This window comes from Lepus europaeus, chromosome 11 (assembly GCF_033115175.1).
Source record: "Lepus europaeus isolate LE1 chromosome 11, mLepTim1.pri, whole genome shotgun sequence".
Lineage (NCBI taxonomy): Eukaryota > Metazoa > Chordata > Mammalia > Lagomorpha > Leporidae > Lepus > Lepus europaeus.
In genome coordinates, this window is record NC_084837.1 from 8,868,208 (window position 1) to 8,887,051 (window position 18,844).

An 18,844-nucleotide genomic window follows, 5' to 3' on the forward strand; every position below is an offset into this window, starting at 1 on the left:
GGAGAGGAAAAAGGAATGATAAAAATATTTGATTAACATAAAGGAAAGCAAGAAAAGATAAATGAACATAAAACTGACACACAAGGAAATTTAAACCCAACTAAAAATTTTAAAAATGAAAAAAAAAAATAAATAAAAAAGATACTACAGGAAAAGTTGTATTGAAATAAAGCCAGGGTAAAATATCAGGCAAAATAAATATAAATATAGGGGACAAAAAGGACAAGATATACTATCAACGAAATACTAGAGTAGGAAGATATGCTACTGTTGATCTATCGTCCCCTCCCAAAGGAGCCTTAGAATATAAAACAAGTAGCAGAGTTATAAGGAGATAGAGATGGCCCATTTGTAGCTGGAGGTTTAAATACTAAAAACTACAATGTCCAAGTGGCAAAAAAGCAAAGACACAAAGTTGAGTAACAGAATTATGAGGCCAACCTAAGGTACTGCAGCATGACACACAACAAATAAAGAACGCACGTCCTTGGCAGCACACGGCCACGTGCTGCTTAACGACAGAGAGGTACCTTCTGAGCGAGGACCTCTCAGCCACGTCCATCCTTGTGCGAACATGGCACACACTTACACAAACCAGGACGGCTACAACATTGTGGGCCCGCCAGTGTCCACACAGGGTGGCATCAACCAGGACATCACCGTAGTGTGCACGACTCTTTGGAACATTCACAGAAGGTACCATGGACCAGGCTGCAGAGGAAGCTTCCACAAGTTTCAGAGTCGATACCATACAGGTGGTATTTCTGTCCACAACTGAATAAAATTAGACATCAATAATATCAAGGTACCTCAAACATACCTCCCTTGAAAAATCTCCGGACTAAAGAGTAACTTGCAGCTAAGTTCAGAACAAGTCTTGCTCAGCTATGCTAAGTCCGGTTGCATCAGGGTGTTCAGAGCAGCCCTGCTGTGGTGGCAGAGGGCTGGGGACAAGCTGTGTGGCCACTGCGGGGGTAAGGGGAAGCAGAGAGGGGCAAGTGCATCCTGTGCAGCACTGTGCAAAGCCAAAAGCAATAAACAAAACAGACGCAGTAATGAAGAGCTGGGGGGAGAAAAGAAGGCAGAGACTCCTACTTCAAATATGAACAACCTTGAAACTCTTCCGTACACAAAGCAACACAATTTCTCATTCCAAGTTATATATTTAGTGCAATAGACCATCATTAAATTAGGCATCTATAATGGGAGGATATGAGAATCAAACTCAGAAATGAAGGGGGAAAATAAATTAAAAAAAAAAAAAAAAAAAAAAAAAAACTAAGGAGCCGGAGTGGACTGATGAAGTTGGTAGGTAAAGTTAAAAAAAAAAAAAAAATCTCCAAACCAAACTAATTAGCAAGGAAACATTGTGTACATGCCCCCCCCCCCCGCCCCAAACACACACATATACACACACACACGGGAGGATTAGGTGTGTCCTATTAGGGTTCTTTCCCAAAACCTTTCTTAAAAATGATTTCTGCCAGGTCTCTGAGTTTTCTTGGGACTGATCTTTGCAAGGTTACAAAGGTAGACTGAATTCTTCCAGCTTTGGCTAAGGGCAGCCATGTAGGTCAACTGTGATTCTCCACCTTGTGTAGGGCAGACCCTTCCCTACCTTCCTCCCACAACAGACCCATCCTTCCAAAGAGCTGGGCCTGCTTTGTCACCGCAGCACTCCAGGGGAATGGCTTAGAGCTGGCCCCTTGGGAGAGACAAATGTACTAACTACCCAAGGCCCATCCCCCTCTCTTTCTACCTCTTCCAGCTGGGTTTATTTGGTGAGGAGCCAAGAGCAATCCTCTCGGATCATGGGTTCAGGTAAGTTTAAGATCTTTTTCCTTGGAGGCCCTAATCACAAAATCAATCTATTGAAGCGTTTCAGATGGAGCAGTGGGGGAGAAAAGGAAGGGAGGAAGGAAGAGAAGGGTACAGGGTCAGGGTCAAGGGGTAGGGAGGAAGAGCAGGCAGAAAGAAAGTCAAGAGAATATGGTCAGAACTCAGGACCCAAGGTGGGCATGAGGGCAGAGCAACACTGAGGTCTATGTCTTGGTTGGGGCTGCTCTGACACGGCTGTGCTCCTCTTTCATGGGTACAGCCCCAGGGAGGAAGTCCTCCTCTCTGAAGACAGATGCCACTGGCAAAGAACCCCCATCCACCACGCACACAAAGTCCTGAACTTGAAACTTACTGTGCAAATGACCACTCGATCCGCGCTTGAGTTTCCACCCACTCTTCCTTTCCGATCCTTCCACGTTGCAGCAGTTCCTCTGAGAGTCTCTCTGCTTTTTCCAAGTTCTCTGAAGCTTCCTTAAATCTGAATTGCATTCAGGAAACATTCTCCACCTTGGATCTGCACGCTGGGGCCCCTGGGGCTCGGCTTCCTCAGCCCCCCACATCCCATGGCCCTCCTGCGCCCACTATCAGCTTTTCCTTTGCCCTTGAGAACGTGTTGCACAGGGAGGGTTTCTGTTTGTGAAGATTACAGACAGAAGGATACTTTTTAAGGTCGAGTAAGGCTCTCCCCATGGTGTGGAAGAGCACCACCGAACACTTGAAAACACCTGTGTTGTCACTACATGGGGGCCCAATGGAGTTAGTGAGGAGGATCTCCTTGGCTTTTTCTGCGTGTTGCTTTGCTTGCAGTGAGAGACCTACGGACCAGAAAAGACATCATCTCAGTTTCCTTAACACAGTGGACAGGAACGTGGTTCTCTATGTCATCACGCATGGCCACGTGGCACGTGGAGCTGTACCTGGGCAGCACAGAATTTTCACATGATTGGAACAACCAAAGAAGCATTTTATACCAAGTACTGAAGGCAGATTTTTCCCCAAGTGGCCTTTCTAAGAGATAAACAGAATGAGCTGGGACTGGACAGCTTTGAGACCTCACCAATATCAGGTGTAAAATGTTACAAGTAATTACAAAAAATAAATGGAAGACAAGGACTCTAGCATCCTGGGCAGGAAACAAGGTACTCGTGGATTTTTACCCTGGCTTGGTGACAGCAATCTTAATGAAGTGCTAAAAATTCTGACTCTTCTGATCGCGCATCTACAACCATACTGTCAGAGCTAATTCCAAGGAGAAAACGGACAACTGTGCATCGACCTCTCACTCCTCTGTGGCAGCAGACCACCATGAGACAAAGAGGAGCCAAACGAAGCAAGACAAAACTGCTGCCAGGAACAAACGCCCCAGTGCGCCCTGGTGTCCCCCAGGCTTCTCCATGTGTAAAGGGTGACACGGGATCACTTCAAGAATTCTAGCCTGTTTGCTTCCCCCACTCCTGCCCTATTCCTGCTCTGACACCACCTCCTACTCACATCATATATCCCTGTCTTATTTCTTAGTTATGTGAATCGGAGTTCAAATTTCAGCAGAAGCTGTCAAAATACAAAGTTAGTTCTGTTCCTGCGTCTATCAAACGTCTTATGGGGAAAAATCAAAGCTATGCTCTTCATATAGGAACTGTCACTGAATTTTATGTGTCTCATTTTTTTAAAACAAATCAATTTTTTTTTAATGTTTGAGAGAGGTAGAGAACTTACCTGTCCACTGGTTCCCACATTGGCTGAGGGAACCTGAGCCAGGAGTTGGGAGCTCAATCAACGGGCGACAGGGACCCACCTACTTCCTCACCACTGCTTCCCAAGGGAGGCATAAGCAGAATGCTGGAATCAGGACTCTGAGCCGGGAATTGAACTTAGGTACCTTGAATGTGGAACGTGGGAGTCCCAACAGGCACCTTAACCTTTAGGCCAAACGTTCGCCCCTGTGTCTTATTTTTTAAAAAAGCACATCCTTAACTTGCCAGAAATGCGTTCGAGCCAACTCTGCACGTGGTACCTGGTGGACGTCCGGGCCGTTCAGGACCTCACTCTTCCTCAGCGTGGGCTGAGGGGAAGGGCGCTGGCTCTGAATTCAGAATGCCCAGGACGGATTCCTGAGACGCTGGCGTCAGCTTCCTCAGCTGTGAGCAGAGAGAACAAGAACACCCGTCTCCCAGGAGGGAGGTGAAGACCGAGTGAAGCTCCCCATGGAAAGCAGCATGGCGCGAGGGGTTGAGCTAGAGCCTAATAACCAGCAGACACGCTTTCACTTCGAGCTGGGAGAGAAAAGCTGCCACCCAGGAAGGCAGCAGGAGGAGCGAGGCATCTCTTGGATCCCAGATGGCAAGGCTCTGGCATGTGAGAGCCAAGGTCTGAGGCTGATCAGGGTGTACTAACAGCGTGATTGCAGCAAGCAGTTTCAGCTCAGACTGGTCATTTCCTCTGAATCAGAAACCTGGACCAGGGACAAGGTTAGACAAAACGATCTCCAAGGTCCCCTCTGGCTCTTACAATGGTCTTCCATAAGGACCAGTCTCTAAGGAGATTTGGCCAAATCTATCGGTGGCATTTCTATGGAGGGCAGTTTAGTCTCTTCCACCTGTAGTGTTCTACCTATCACTGGACCCCCCCTGGGGGTCAGTGTCTTCATCATCACCATCACCATCATCATCATCTCCAGCTGGAGGCCTGACTGCAAAAATGACCTCTTGCACGTCCTGTCCTAGGCTGCACAGTCGGTGAGAAGACATCACATGTTGGGAATCTTGTTTTTGCTTTTCCTATATCCATTTTCTCTCGTTCTGTTTTCCTGCTAGGTTGTCCAGGCCTTGCACACCCAATCCACATACGACAGCCAAGGCCAGCTTCTCCCCCAGAACCCAGTGGAGCCAAGAGGCCATCAGGCCATCCCTCGCATTTGCCACGCAACCCAAGTTGGTTGGTTGGACCCCGACCTCCCACCCCATCATCAAATCCTGGGATCTTGATGGAGACTCATTGTTTTTCTCCTGGGAATGCTTGTAAGGGAAGCCTAAAGCCACTGCCATGTGAGCAAAGGCTAAGAATGGTGCCAATAGCAGGAACAGAAACAGAATCCTGGTCTCACTGTTTGAACACCTGGATATGGCTTGCCTAAAGAAGTTTTAATCTTGGAGTTTTAAGTTGTTTGTATGGCCACAACAGCCAGGGCTGGGCCAGGTTAAAGCCAGGAGCCTAGAACTCCATACGGGTTTCCCAACCGGGTGTCAGAAGCCCAAGGACATGGACCATCATTTGCTGCTTTCCCAGGTGCATCAGCATGGAGCGGGGCAGAAGCAGAGGAGCCAGGACTTGAACCAGCACTTTGCTACGGGATGCTGTAAAGCTGCAGCTTAACTGGCTGAGCCACAATGCCAGCCCCGCCATACATTTGTGTTTGTGCTAGTTTGGGCTAGCCTTTTACTTTTTTGGTTACTCAGAGTCAAGAGACTCCCTGTCAATAAAAACGTGGGTCGATCCCGATCTAGGTCTGCATTCTATGCTTCAGAGTCTGCTGACATAGCCTTCTAACCGATGGGACTCCTCATCTCCTAAGAACCCTGCTTCAAGGTCACAGAACACAAAACCCAGAAGGGTCTGTCTGTCTGTCTTCCCTTTTCTCTTCTGAATGTTTATTAACGCTTTCTAGAAAGAAATGGCTTCCCAGTGCTGTAAGGGAGAATATGCAAAATCTCATCCTTCCCGTTATCTGTGACTCCAATTTGGAAGCAGGGAGGGTGGGGCGCTCACCTTTCAGCTGGAGGTAGCCTTGAGCCAGGTTGATGTGTGCCTCCGCCAGTTTCCAGTGGGAGTCGCCATAGCAAATTCTCGTCAGTGCTACGCAGCGCACAAGCTCTCGGACAGCCTGCTTATACTGTCAGGAAGAGAAAGATGGCGTAACAGACAACCTGAAAGTTAAGGGCCACAGAGCACCAATCGACTCACGTTTTTATCCATTTAGTAAATATTTATTAAATGCCTGCTACTCTGGGCCAGGCACAATTCTAAGCACTTAGGATACTGAGGAGAATATAACCCGCAAAGATGTATTGTGGGTGGTATCTGGTAGGGTAAAATAGACCACAAACTTAAGATTATCTTCCACTGCTTTCCCAGGCACATGAGCGGGGAGCTGGATTGGAAGCAGAGCAACTGCAACTCAAACCAGCACTCTGCTACACGATGCTGGCTTTGCAAGCAGCAGCTTAATTCTCTGCACTACAGTGCTGTCCCCACCCTCCCATCTGATCATACATTTAAAGGGAGAGGGATGTAATGGAATGAATAAAAACCAGGAAAAGTAGAACAGACATAGAACCATTCCCTAGGTTTCCAGCTGCCCCTCAATGCACAGCCCCCCACCCCCACCATATTTGGCCAAGCGGGGAAGTGGTAGTGACTTTCAACTCGTGCTCTTTAGCTATCAGCTGGAAACGTTCCTTGGCAGCCTGTGATAGAACAGCAGCTGGGGCCGGCGCCGCGGCTCACTAGGCTAATCCTCCGCCTGCGGCGCCGGCACCCCGGGTTCTAGTCCCAGTCTGGGCGCCGGATTCTGTCCCGGTTGCTCCTCTTCCAGGCCAGCTCTCTGCTGTGGCCCGGGAGTGCAGCAGAGGATGGCCCAAGTGCTTGGGCCCTGCACCCGCATGGGAGACCAGGAGAAGCACCTGGCTCCTAGCAGCCACTTGGGGGGTGAACCAACGGAAAAAGGAAGACCTTTCTCTCTGTCTCTCTCTCTCTCACTGTCTAACTCTGTCTGTAAAAAAATAAATAAGTAAATAAGTAAAATAAAAAAAAAAACAGATGGGATCATCACGACTACCAAGCATATTTTATTAAAGGAGTGAGAACCACCTTTTCATTCAGGGCTAAGACAAAGAGAGGCATGGTTCCCCAGCTGCAGGTCAGCTTAGAGCAGTGTTACATGCTCAGCTGACGTCTGCATTCACAGGTTTGCATCCATGGATCTAAACAACCACACACTGGAAAAAATAATTGCATCTGTACTGAACATGAAGACCTCCTCCTTGTCACTATTCCTACAACAGCACACTGTGGCAACTATTTCCACAACATTTGTCTTGGGTGAGGTTTCATCCAAAGAGGATCTGGAAGGTACAGGAGGAGCTGAGTAGGTTCTGTGTAGATGCAATGCCACCTCCACAAGGGACGTGACCATCTGTGTGTTTTGGTATCTTGTAGGAGTTCTGGAACCAATGCCCCACGGATACCGGGGGATGGTTATACCCAAAACAAGACTGGTGGTCTGAAATGCAGCTCCAACACTCTTTGACACCTGTTCCATCCAGAGGTGGTGGTGGGGGGTCTATGCCCCCTCCCTTTGAACATGGACTTTATGACTCTGACCCACAGCAAATGGAGGAAATGATGCAGTGCCAGTTTGGGGGCTCAAGCCTTAGGGAACTGGTGCTTACTGCTCTCGGTGTCCTTTTTTTTCTTTAAGTTTTATTTATCTATTTTGAAAGTCAGAGTTACAGAGAGAAAGGAAGAGACAGAGAAATCTTTATCTACTGGTTCACCCCTCAGATGGCTACAACAGCCAGTGCTGGGCCAAGTGGAAGCCAGGAGCAAGAAGCTTCATCAGGGTCTCCCATAAGGGTGGCAGGGGCCCAAGCACTCGGTCCATCGTCTGCTGTGTTCCCCAATGGAACAAAGGGAGCTGCATTGGAACTGGAGCAGCAGGGACCTGAATTGGTGCCCACAAGGGATGTCGGCATTACAGGTGGTGGTTTAACCCACTACACCAGGCCAGCCTCTGTCTTCTTGAACCTGTCATGGGTTGAATTCTGTCCCCCCACTCTCCCCAATCTCCTGTGTTGAAGTTCTAATCTCTAGTAACTCAGAGCGGAACCCCATTTGGAGATGAAGTCTTTAAGGGGTGACCGAATTACAATGAGGCTGTACGTGTAGGCCCAATACAATACAATGAGTGTCCTTATGCAAGAAGAGGAAGACACCAGGTGGCCACTCACAGAGAGAGAAGACAGGATGCGGGGAGAAGGTGGCCACCTGCCAGCACCTCCCAGTGACACCTTCGTCTCGGACCCCGCCTCCAGAAGTGCGAGAAAACAAGTGTCTGTGGTCTCCACTGCCCAGTCTATGGTATTTGTTGTGGCAGCTCCAGCAAACTCATACAGAATCCAACCGCGGAACCAGAGGGAAGCCTACACGGCCCACGGAGAAGCCCAGATGGAAAGGCATTGGCAGCCACCTTGGATTACTCATCCACGTGAAGGAGCCATCTTGGCAGGAGACTGATTGTCCTCTCCAGGCAAGCTCAGTGGACGCCGCTGCGTGGGGAATGGGGCACAGCTGACCTGACCCCACTGAACTCTGCACAAATTGCAGAATGAGTTTCTATTCCAAGTCACGGAGGTTTGGGGTGTTCTACAGCAATACATTCCTGGACTAGCAAGAGAGGAAGTGGGAGGGGACACAGCTGGGGAAAGTGAGTGGAAGTGGCTGGGGCGGAGGAAGAGGGAAGAAGCTGGACAGCGGGGTGAGAAAGATCAGGACACGGCCCGGCTGCACCCGCAGGCCAGGCATAACCCCCCACGCCTGGATTCCCACGATGGCAGCATCGTCACCCCGAATCAACATTCTATCTGAAGACAATACAGAGTTGACCACGGGAGAGTCACCTTTGTACCCAGCAGGGGGAGCCTGAGGGATCCCTGCTCAGAAAAGTGGGGCCATGGCTTCTTCCTACAGTAACAGGTTTCTTACAACAAAGTGACACATGCTTGTTGTCCAGACACGGATGAACCCAAAGATGAAAATGAAAAGTCACAGCAAGCTCACCTCCTGGAGTTAACGAGCCAGCTAAAACCGCTTTTATGCTTCATTTTAATAAACCTAGTCTTTTCTTTTTAAAAAATAGTCTCATGCAGATTTGCAATGAGTTATCTTGACAATTTCTGAACCGTTTTCATGTAATCTTCTATGACACAAATTTTAACGTTTGCACAGTATTTCACTGTATGGATGTGTCATAAGTGAATTACTCAATCCATTGTTACTGAGCTTTTAGGTTGTTTGAATTTTTTTTTTTTTTAACTTTCTGAATAAATCCCTACAGAGGACTACTGGGTAATGGCTATGGAAAGCTCTGGGGCTTTGAGCAGCTATCGCTGAAGTGCGTTGGCAAGAGCTCACACCAGCGCAGGCCTCCGGTACAGCACATGTGAGCAGGGCACGCCCCTTCCGTGGGGCTGGGCGCAAACTGCTGTTCTGTTCTCAGTGAGCTCCTGTCAGGTAACCCACCCCCCCATCGCCCCAAAGAGACCAGGCCGCACATTTTCATGTATTTATTGGTGAATTTGTATTTCTTCTTTTGGGGATCACTAATTTTATTGCCTCTAAACACAGAAAGTTTGGAGAATGACTGAGAGAGACAGAAAGAGAACAATGGACACAGTGCACAAAAAGAGAGAAATGATGGAAGCTTTGGGGGTCTAGCGAGTTTGCCAGAAGGAGAAGCCACAATGATGGTGAATGTGTCCCAACTGTGACATCAGTGAGGACTGGGCAGCCCCGGTCAGGCTCCCAGGTCACAGCCCTGGTCCTCACCCCCAGAGCAGGGTCGAAGAGGGACAGTGTGGCCTCCCTGCAGTTTCCTTACTTGTCAGCATGGTCTGGACATCCCCATTGGCTACTCAACCTTTATCCTGCCAGTTCCAGTGGCCTTAGCAACCGGCACAGATGAGAGGCAGCAGGAAGACAGCTTTAGAACAGGGCCAAGGCTGAGAAATAATCTCATTTATCCTCCACGCTTTTATACAAGGCCAGGGAGGTGAGATTTCCTAGCGAGTGGCAGAATCAGAGCTGCTAGTCCCGAGCTCTTTCCACATCATTCTGGGGCTATATGGGATTTCTTAAACTTCTTAACATTAAAATTCTGCAACTCTGAGGGTCATTAGATCTGGCCACAGAGATTTAAAGATGGATACACTATACCCCGATCTTGGTGTCTAAATACCATTCCCCACGAAGAGGAATCAAGGGCTCCCTGAATCCAAGGCTGGAACAGGCGATGTCCAAGACAAACCTGAAAAATCATGTTGTATCGGAGATTAAGGAAATATGCATGGAACGAGAGGATCAGTCAAGAATGCAAGAGCCAGCTCAAAGCTCTCAGTGGCAAGCGTGGGATGACATGTTTGTGACAATAATGGGTTGTAGCACATTTGAAAGACGGGATTCCCAGAACTTGTATTGATGCAAGTGAATGAATAATAAATAAGATGTGGTAAAGAAAAAGTTCTTCCTTATAATGGGATGCCAACAAATCAACATTGAAAGAATGCTGATGTTAGAGCTTGGCTATCTGACCAGAGTAGTAATAGATTCAGGTGAGAATCATCAGTAGATGCTGAAACCAGGGGGCACAGTTTCCAATATGCACATAGTCTCGGACAAGCTCCACAAAACTCACTAGTGACAAAGGGAAAAATAGTACTTCTACAGTACAGAAGCCTGTGGGGCAGGACCTTACCCAAGTGTTCAAGTTAGCATCAAAGTAACAAGGGCACATGGTGTGCCCCGATAGGGCGCTGGGAGCAGGGCTCTATGTCAGTGACATTCCTGTCCCAAAGGCATCAGCTGAGTCCAGGCCTGAGCAAAAATAAGGCCAGTTACCATGGAGAGACAGACAGGTGAAGAAACAGATCCAGATGACAGGAGACTACACTGACATGACAGCTACGTCGAACGTGAATTCATGGAGTGGACCACAGGTCTGAGGCTTTAGCTGGGTTGGTTGGTTGGTTTCGTTTTGGTTTCTGTAAAGAAATGCTACTGTGGAGAAACGTGGATGAGGTTTAGAGATACTAGCATTACTGCGATATTAATTTCCTAGTATCAAACTCTATGCTGTGGTTACTTGAGAGAACATCCTTATTCTCAGGGGGGTAGACACTGAGGTATTAAGAGGTAAAGGGACGTGGTACCGTAATCTACTCTTGCAGAATTAAGGTTTGGGGGCAGAGAATATAACAAAGCAATAAAGCAAATGTTCACAGTTGGTGACTCTTACAGCTTTTCTGTAAATCTGGAATTATTTTAGAATAAAAAGTTATCAACAACGGTTATTTTAAAATATAAGTTATATCCTGTGACACTTTGACTATTTCAAGGCCTTTCCAGGCACTCAGCTGGAGGGCCCAGGATCCCCTGGGAACTGAGCTTGGCGCCAAACACACCTGCTGTCAGGCCAGGCGCCCCCCCAGGCACAGGGGCGCTACCTTGTAGGTTTTATGTGCGTTTGCCTCCCCAGGACTCTGCTCCCTTAGCTCCTCTTCTCCCTCAGTTCTCAGCCAGGTCACCTCTTCCCCTACCAGCACTTACCACATCTAGACTTACCTGGCCTGCTTACAGTGTCAGCGGCCCCTCAGCCCAAGAGAGCATGCCCTGGTCTGTACTGTTCACAGCTGGCTCCCAAAATACAGAAATGTCTGCTACCATTCTAGACGCACAGGGGAGTTCATTCTTCACACATGCTAAACGCCGTAAGGTAGGAAGGCTTCACTTTTGCAGAGCCGTGGTTGAAGAAGGCTGCCAGCCCACAGCCTACCTAGCACTGCGCCTGGCCCACCCTAGGGACTGAGTGAGTATCTGTTGGCCTAATGAAGCACACGCTCTCACCTGAGTTCAGACCCTCTTGCCATAATCCTGCTCTGCCTTCCGATGCGAGGCACTGGCAAGCCTCCTGTCAGCAGGCAGACTGAGCCCTCCCCTGGACCCTGCACAGCCCCTCTGCCTCTCTCTCACTCTCTCCAGTCCCTAGCTCCCTAGTCTTCCAGGCCCACTGATTTGCATTTCTAAGTTCCTTTCAAAAGATCTTAGCCTCTCTGCTGCCTCTGCCACACATGCCCAGCCGAGGCCCTCCTAATTCCTCAGTCAGCTTAGGGCAAATATCCTCCTAACCGATCCTCCTCCCCCCATTTTAGTCTTTTCTTTATCCATTCTTCACACAGCTATGGGGGTGAGTGTTGAAGCTGAAATCTGCCGTGGCACTTCCCTGCTTCAGTCCCGTGCTCCATCTCCAGGATCTCTGGGAGAAAATCGAAACTCTGCAGGGCATTGAGTCTCCTCCGGGTCCCAGCTCCTGGCCGTAGCCCAGCCCCATTTTCCTGCACATCACCACAGGCTTCGTCCCAGATCATTCCTTGTAGCTCCCCAAACAGACTGTGTTCTCTCAGACCCCGGGCTCTCATCCATCTGCGACCTCAGCCCAGAACACTTTTGTCTTCCTCCTGAACTGGCTGCTCCAAAGCACTGCTCCCAGTGCTGTGCAAGCAACTCCCACCACAAGAAGTGAGCCTTAACTGCTGTCCCCGCACCACCTGCAGGCTCCTTGCCCACCCCTTTCTGTTTTGCACCCATATAACCCCAAACTTGTGTCCTCACAAGACTTATCACACTGACTTCCACTATCTGTTCCCCATCTATCTTTCCAACCAACCACAAGCCTCTCCAGTACCAAGGCTGGGGCTGTCCCCTGGGTGCCCCCAGCACCAAGCACATGTCAGCCTTAGATTCTTGTGAAAGAAATGGCAAATGACTGGACAGATGGGATCTGACACATAAGAAATGCAACAGGGAATGAAGGAGTGGACAGAGAAAACTTTTGAGGGGAGAGTGGGAGGGAAGTCTGCAGAGAACACAGATTAAGAACAGACGGCACACCGGGCTCGGTGAGGGCAGAAGCATCACCTGCTTTATGTGCAGGAGGTTCTGGCACTCAGACCTGGTACGGAGGAGGAGCTCAATCCATATTTACTGTCGCCCTTGCCAGCCACGGTGCCTGCAGCCCTGAGGTCCCACACTCCCTCGTGCTCTCAGAAAGGCACTCTCTCATATACCGCCTTGCATCAAACTCCCAAGATTAGGAAGCAAATGCCCTGCGAGTCTGGGTGGGTCAGACACTCTGGCTCAGCGCCCCGAGTGCAGGTGCAGAGAGCAGGGGCTGCTCACCTCCCGGCTGCTGGAGCAGGCCCTCGCCTTCTCTTCACAGAGCTGCAGCTTCTCCCGCGGGGGCTGGAACAGCACTGTCTGGGGCAGATCGCTGTGGCTCTTGTTTCTGGGAGTGATGCTGACCGCAGCAACGATGTCATCTAGGTGGTTGGATACGTGGGTTTCCTCTGACTCATGCATATTTTTATAAGCATTGTCATCTAATTTTTAAAGAAAAAAAATAAAGGTGTTAAATGATAAATTTCACAGTTACTTTCAGATATACATATCCCCTCCTCCCAGAACTGATGCTAGAATCCAGGCAAATTTCATCACTATACCCATGACTTCCTAGAAATTATTGGTATTATACCCAAGTAGAGACTTTTATGTAAAACCTTCAGGCTGACTTCAGGTTTCAATTAAGCCAACAGTCTTCTTTCATATATATTTGACATGTTTATATACAGTATATGTGTTTATGCATGTATATGGCCAGTAGAAATTGGCTGGGCCCAAACAAATCCCTATGAGCTCAGATTAGATCAGTAGAACCCCAATTGACCTTGGGACAGAAAATAAATGATTGTTGTTAAATCTTCACCTCTAGCCAAGGAGCAGTAGGGAGCAGATTTCGCCTGAGGTAAGCAAACAAACCAAATAATACCCCGTGACAAAAGAAAAAGGTTAGGAAACACTGGTATCTAGGGCCAGGACTCAGGTAATAGGACAGCGATTCCTGCAAGGTGGAAACAACAGGCAAAGTAAGACAGGAGGGCACTGCTAATTTAGAGGGGACCCAGAAGTTACCGGGTAGACTGAGTCGAGAGTCCAGGGAGACCGAGATGGCTAGAGTTCAAGAGGTCAAGGACAAGTTACTAGAGAGGAGAAGGCCGCACAGGGAGAGGACACCAGCTGAGCTGAGGGACTCCCTCCCCCGTGGCCGGGGAGAAGAGTGGTCAGCAGGTGTGTGAGGCATCACCTGGAGTCTGGAGAAGGAACCCTTCCATCAGAGAAAGCACAACGACGTCAAGCCCTCACCTAGGGCTGGCCGTGCCTGCTCCCGCCAACTGCACTGGAAAAATTCTTGACTCACAAGACACTGGGTAGGGTACTCAGGAGAGAGATTTTTCCCTCAGCAACAGGGAAATAATGGGCTCTACACTAAGCACAGCTTAGATGCAGCTAAAAAATCATAACCATGAGACCGAAAAGGAACAGACACTTTCTAAGTGACTTAACTGCACCAGAGGATAAAATCCAGGGATGTTCATGGGAACACAGAAATGACCAGCATGCAGAAAGGTAAAGTTCGCAAAGTCTTGCATCCAAAGATTATGCAGTAGAGCGGGGATGTGGCTCTGCGGTTAGCATGCCCATCGCAGTTCAGATGCCAAGCGGTTATGCACCCCACATTGGAGCAGCGGGGTTCAGTTCCTGGCTCCAACCCCTGAGGCAAGCTTCCTGCACATCAGACCCTGGGAGGCAACAGCAGTGGCTCACTTAACTGGCTTCCTGCCATCCACATGGGTGACCTGGACAGCTTCAACCTGGCTCAGCAATAGCTGTTGTGGGCATGTGGGTAGTGAACCAGCAGATGGAAGTGTACGGTCTCTCTCTCCACCTTTTAAATACATAAATAATTTTTTTTAAGAAAATGTGGCCGGCGCCATGGCTCAATAGGCTAATCCTCCGCCTGCGGCGCTGGCATCCCAGGTTCTAGTCCCGTTCGGGGTGCCGGATTCTGTCCCGCTTGCCCCTCTTCCAGGCCAGCTCTCTGCTGTGGCCCAGGAGTGCAGTGGAGGATGGCCCAAGTCCTTGGGCCCTGCACCCCATGGGAGACCAGGAGAAGCACCTGGCTCCTGGCTTCAGATCAGCGCGATGCACTGGCCGCAGCGCGCCGGCCGTGGCGGCCATTGGAGGATGAACCAATGGCAAAGGAAGACCTTTCTCTCTGTCTCTCTCTCTCTCTCTGTCCACTCTGCCTGTCAAAAAAAAGAAAAATGTGATTTAGTTATTCTTTTTAAAGGCAGAGTGACCGAGAAAGAGGGAAAGACAGACAAAGAAATCTTCCATCCATCCTAGGTTGGGCTAGGCTGAAGCCAGAAGTCAGGAACAACATCTGGGTTTCCCACGTGCATGCAGGGGTCCAAGTACTTGAGCCATCTTCCACGGCTTTCCCAGGTACATTAGCTGGGAGCTGGATTGGAAGTGGAGCAGCTGGGGCTTAGAACCGGATACTCTCACATGGATACCAGCAGTGCAGGCAGTGGCTTAACCCAATGCACCGTAATGCTAGCCCCACTAAATAACATTTTTTTTTTTTTTTGACAGGCAGAGTGGATAGTGAGAGAGAGACAGAGAGAAAGGTCTTCCTTTTAACGATGGTTCACCCTCCAATGGCCGCCGCAGTAGGCGCGCTGCGGCCGGCACACTGCACTGATCCGATGGCAGGAGCCAGGTGCTTCTCCTGGTCTCCCATGGGGTGCAGGGCCCAAGCACTTGGGCCATCCTCCACTGCACTCCCGGGCCACAGCAGAGAGCTGGCCTGGAAGAGGGGCAACCGGGACAGGATCGGTGCCCCGACCGGGACTAGAACCCGGTGTGCCGGCGCCGCAAGGCGGAGGATTAGCCTAGTGAGCTGCGGCGCCGGCCTAAATAACATTTGTTAAAAAAGATTATGAAACATGCAAAGAGACAGAAAAACTTGACCCATAATGAGGACGATAAGCAGCCAATCAAAGCTGACCCCCAATTGGCACGGATGTTCAATTAACAGAGAAGGACATTAAAACAGTTACTATAATCATTTTCTGCAAGCTTAAAAGGTTAAATACAGACATGGAAGAGATGTTAAAAAAAAAGACCCAAATTGAACTTGGTGATAATAAAATGAAAATGCTGGTGTGTGAGATGACAAACACACTAGATGGGCTTCAAGTCCTTGGGTGATTTCCCACGGTAACATCCTCCGCTCCACTGACCACGTCTACAGCCGTGGGAAGCAAATGCTGTCGCTCTGGAAACTTGAGGCTGCATTTTACAAAGTGATCACTTATTTTTGGAAACAGGGGCTGTACCATCCCCACACCAGATTTAACCACATTTTCGTGTCTTCTATTTAGGAGAGGCAGAGAAGAAAGTTCAAAAATGACCTAGATAATATGCTCTGTACTTAGTGTTGGGGGCTCTGAATTCCGAGTTGACCTGTGAAATGGGTTTACTGCTTCTTTCTTGGCTTATCAGTAAAAAGTGATTTGTCTCACGATACCTTTCAATAGTGCAATCTCATTTAAACAAACATTAGGTATAAACTGAGAACTGACAGACTGGGACTAACTTGGCATGGCTCTAACACTTGTTATCAAACATTTTGAACAACTGAGCCATTAATTTCAAAATTAGGAGGTTTACATAGAGATCTAGATTTCTGGGTTTCTGACTTCCTCTCACACTATCAAGATGGCCTGTATCGGTCACCTCAGGCCGGGGGAGGGGCACTGCCCCGGCAGCAGGGACATCAACATTCGCTTTTGGCTCCTGGACGTGGACCAGCCAAGGAGCTGCAGTGTGTCACTGCTGCTGCATTACCGTTTTTCTTAGAGTGCAAGAGTAGGTCCTGGTGTCCCTCTCTACCTTCCAAAGGGAAAGGACAACGCAGGGACAGTGACCCCGGCTCCCGCCATTCGCTTACCGCATTTCATCTCATCTGAAGTACCACTGACTATGACTCTGCTATCATACACACCGTTTATGATTCGTAACGTGTATTCCAGTTTCAAAGACGTTTAAATGCCAATGGGAAGGTACGTCTGCGATCAATGAGAGGAGGAGGCCTGTACTCCCTGACTTCCGGAGGCATCTGAACCAGGCACCTGGCTCTAAGACTGTCTCTTCCCATGTCACTGCATGTTAGAGTAAGGGCATTTCATAAAGACATACTCGTCAGGTCACCTACTTTGAGCTACACGCCTATCATCGGCCACTTTCCTTTTCTTCATGATAGCCATAGCTGGGGCCTAAATTTTCATTAGAAATCAGCTCAGGCCCACAGGCCTCCTTCTTCCTGCCAGCCTTGGCTACACTTCCCAGGCCTCCCAGTCGGTACCCACAACTGCCAGTCAGACTGACCCAATCAACTGATGCTGTCCTCTGCCAGGCCTGCCCAGTAGAATGCTGAAGCACATGATCAGCCGCAGATCAAGGCGGGAGGAGGAAGAAGTCTGAAGTAGGATCCTAGTCTTCCAGTTCTTTTTTTTTTTTAAGATTTATTTATATTTTAAAAGGCAGAGTGACAAAGAGGCAGAGGCAGAGGGAGAGAGACAGAGAGAGAGAGAACCACCCACTGGTTCACTCCCCAGATGGCTACAACAGCCAGAGCAGGGCTGATCTGAAACCAGGGGCTTCTGCCAGGTCTCTCACATGGGTGCAGGGCCCCAAGGACTTGGGCCATCTGCTGCTGCTTTCCCAGGCCATAGTAGAGAGCCGGATAGGAAGAGGAGCAGCGAGACTCGCATCAGCACCCACATGGGATGCCAGCACTGCAGGCAGTGGCTTGACCTGCTCTGCCACAGCATGACCCCGTCTTCCAGTTCTGGGAGGTGATGTTCCAGATATTTAAAAACTCGACCAGCAGGAAGACACTAACCAATCTGTATGTGGCAACTATGCTGGAGCTGGGTTCTGAAGGTGCCAGGAGTTAATCTTTGTGTGAGCTACAACGGGGCCTGTGGGAGGGGCAGGGGCCCTCGGAGCAGGGAGTCTTAGGAAAGAACAACCATTATAACCATACACCAGTGTACTAGTAAAAAAAAAAACTTATTTGGAAACTGGGACACTGAGAAAACATCCTAGAAAGATACAAAATACTAAAACCTAATTAAAGAAATAAAAGACATAAATAGACCTATAACAACCAGATAGATTACATTAGGGATTAAAGAGGTTTACACAAAGTTAAAACCAGGCCCAGATGGCTTCAGTGGTGAATTCTACCAAACCATTAAAGAAGAAACAATTTGAATCTTTCACAAACGCTGTCAGAAAATACAGAAGAGAACTCTCCCAATTCATTCCATATGGCCAGCATTAGCCTGATACCAAGGCCAGAAAAAGACATCAGAAGAAAACAGCGAACGGCTCCCATGAACATGAGTAGAAGAATCCTCAACAAAATGCTGGCAAAACAAATGTGGCAACATACAAAAAAAGGATTATCCAATAGGACCAAGGGGGATTTATTCCAAAGGTTGGGTTGGTTTGCCATCTGAGACTAATGTAGTACACTATATCAATGGAAAAGAGAGGGCCAGCGCTGTGGTAAAACTGCTGCCTGCAGTGCCAGCATCCCATATGGGCACCAGTTAAAGTCCCAGCTGCTCTCTGCTGTGACCTGAGAAAGCAGTGGAAGATGGCCCAAATCCTTGGGCCCCTGCACCCACGTGGGAGACCAGGAAGAAGCTCCTGGCTCCTGGCTTCGGATGGCCCAGTTCCAGTTGTTACAGCCATTTGGGGAGTGAACCAGTGGATGGAAGATTCTCTCTCTCTGTCTCTCTCTCTCTTTCTCTCTCTGCCTCTTCCTCTGTAACTCTCTGCCTTTCAAATAAAGAATCTTTAAAAAGAAGAAAAAGGCGGCTGGCTCCATGGCTCACTTGGTTAATCCTCCGCCTGCAGTGCCAGTATCCCATATGGGCGCCGGGTTCTAGTCCCAGCAGCTCCTTTTCCAGTCCAGCTCTCTGCTGTGGCCTGGGAAGGCAGTGGAGGATGGCCAAAGTGCTTGGGCCCTGCACCCGCATGGGAGACCAGGAGGAGACACCTGGCTCCTGGCTTCAGATAGGCATAGTTCTGGCCGTACCAGCCATTTGGGGGTGAACCAATGGAAGGAAGACCTTTCTCTCTGTCTCTCTCTCTCACTGTCTGTAACTCTACCTGTCAAATAAATAAATAAAATCTTAAAAAAAGAAAAAAAAAAACACATGTTCATCTTCATAGATACAAAAACATTGGTAAAATCTAATAC

The 18,844-nt window shown here is 48.8% G+C and overlaps 1 protein-coding gene across 3 annotated transcripts in view; it reads right to left on the reverse strand.

Annotated features, from left to right (window-relative positions):
• The window catches only part of TTC23 (tetratricopeptide repeat domain 23), an 87,951-nt gene that overhangs the window by 62,501 nt on the left and 6,606 nt on the right, over positions 1-18,844 (reverse strand). For all 3 annotated transcript variants that reach the window (XM_062204941.1, XM_062204942.1, XM_062204943.1), the window contains 4 exons: positions 12,847-13,046; positions 5,605-5,728; positions 2,501-2,654; positions 2,192-2,317 (listed from right to left, as the gene is read on the reverse strand). In XM_062204941.1, the coding sequence (XP_062060925.1) occupies positions 2,192-2,317; positions 2,501-2,654; positions 5,605-5,728; positions 12,847-13,026 (584 nt within the window). In that variant the 5' untranslated portion in view covers positions 13,027-13,046. The remainder of the gene's footprint in view (positions 1-2,191; positions 2,318-2,500; positions 2,655-5,604; positions 5,729-12,846; positions 13,047-18,844) is intronic.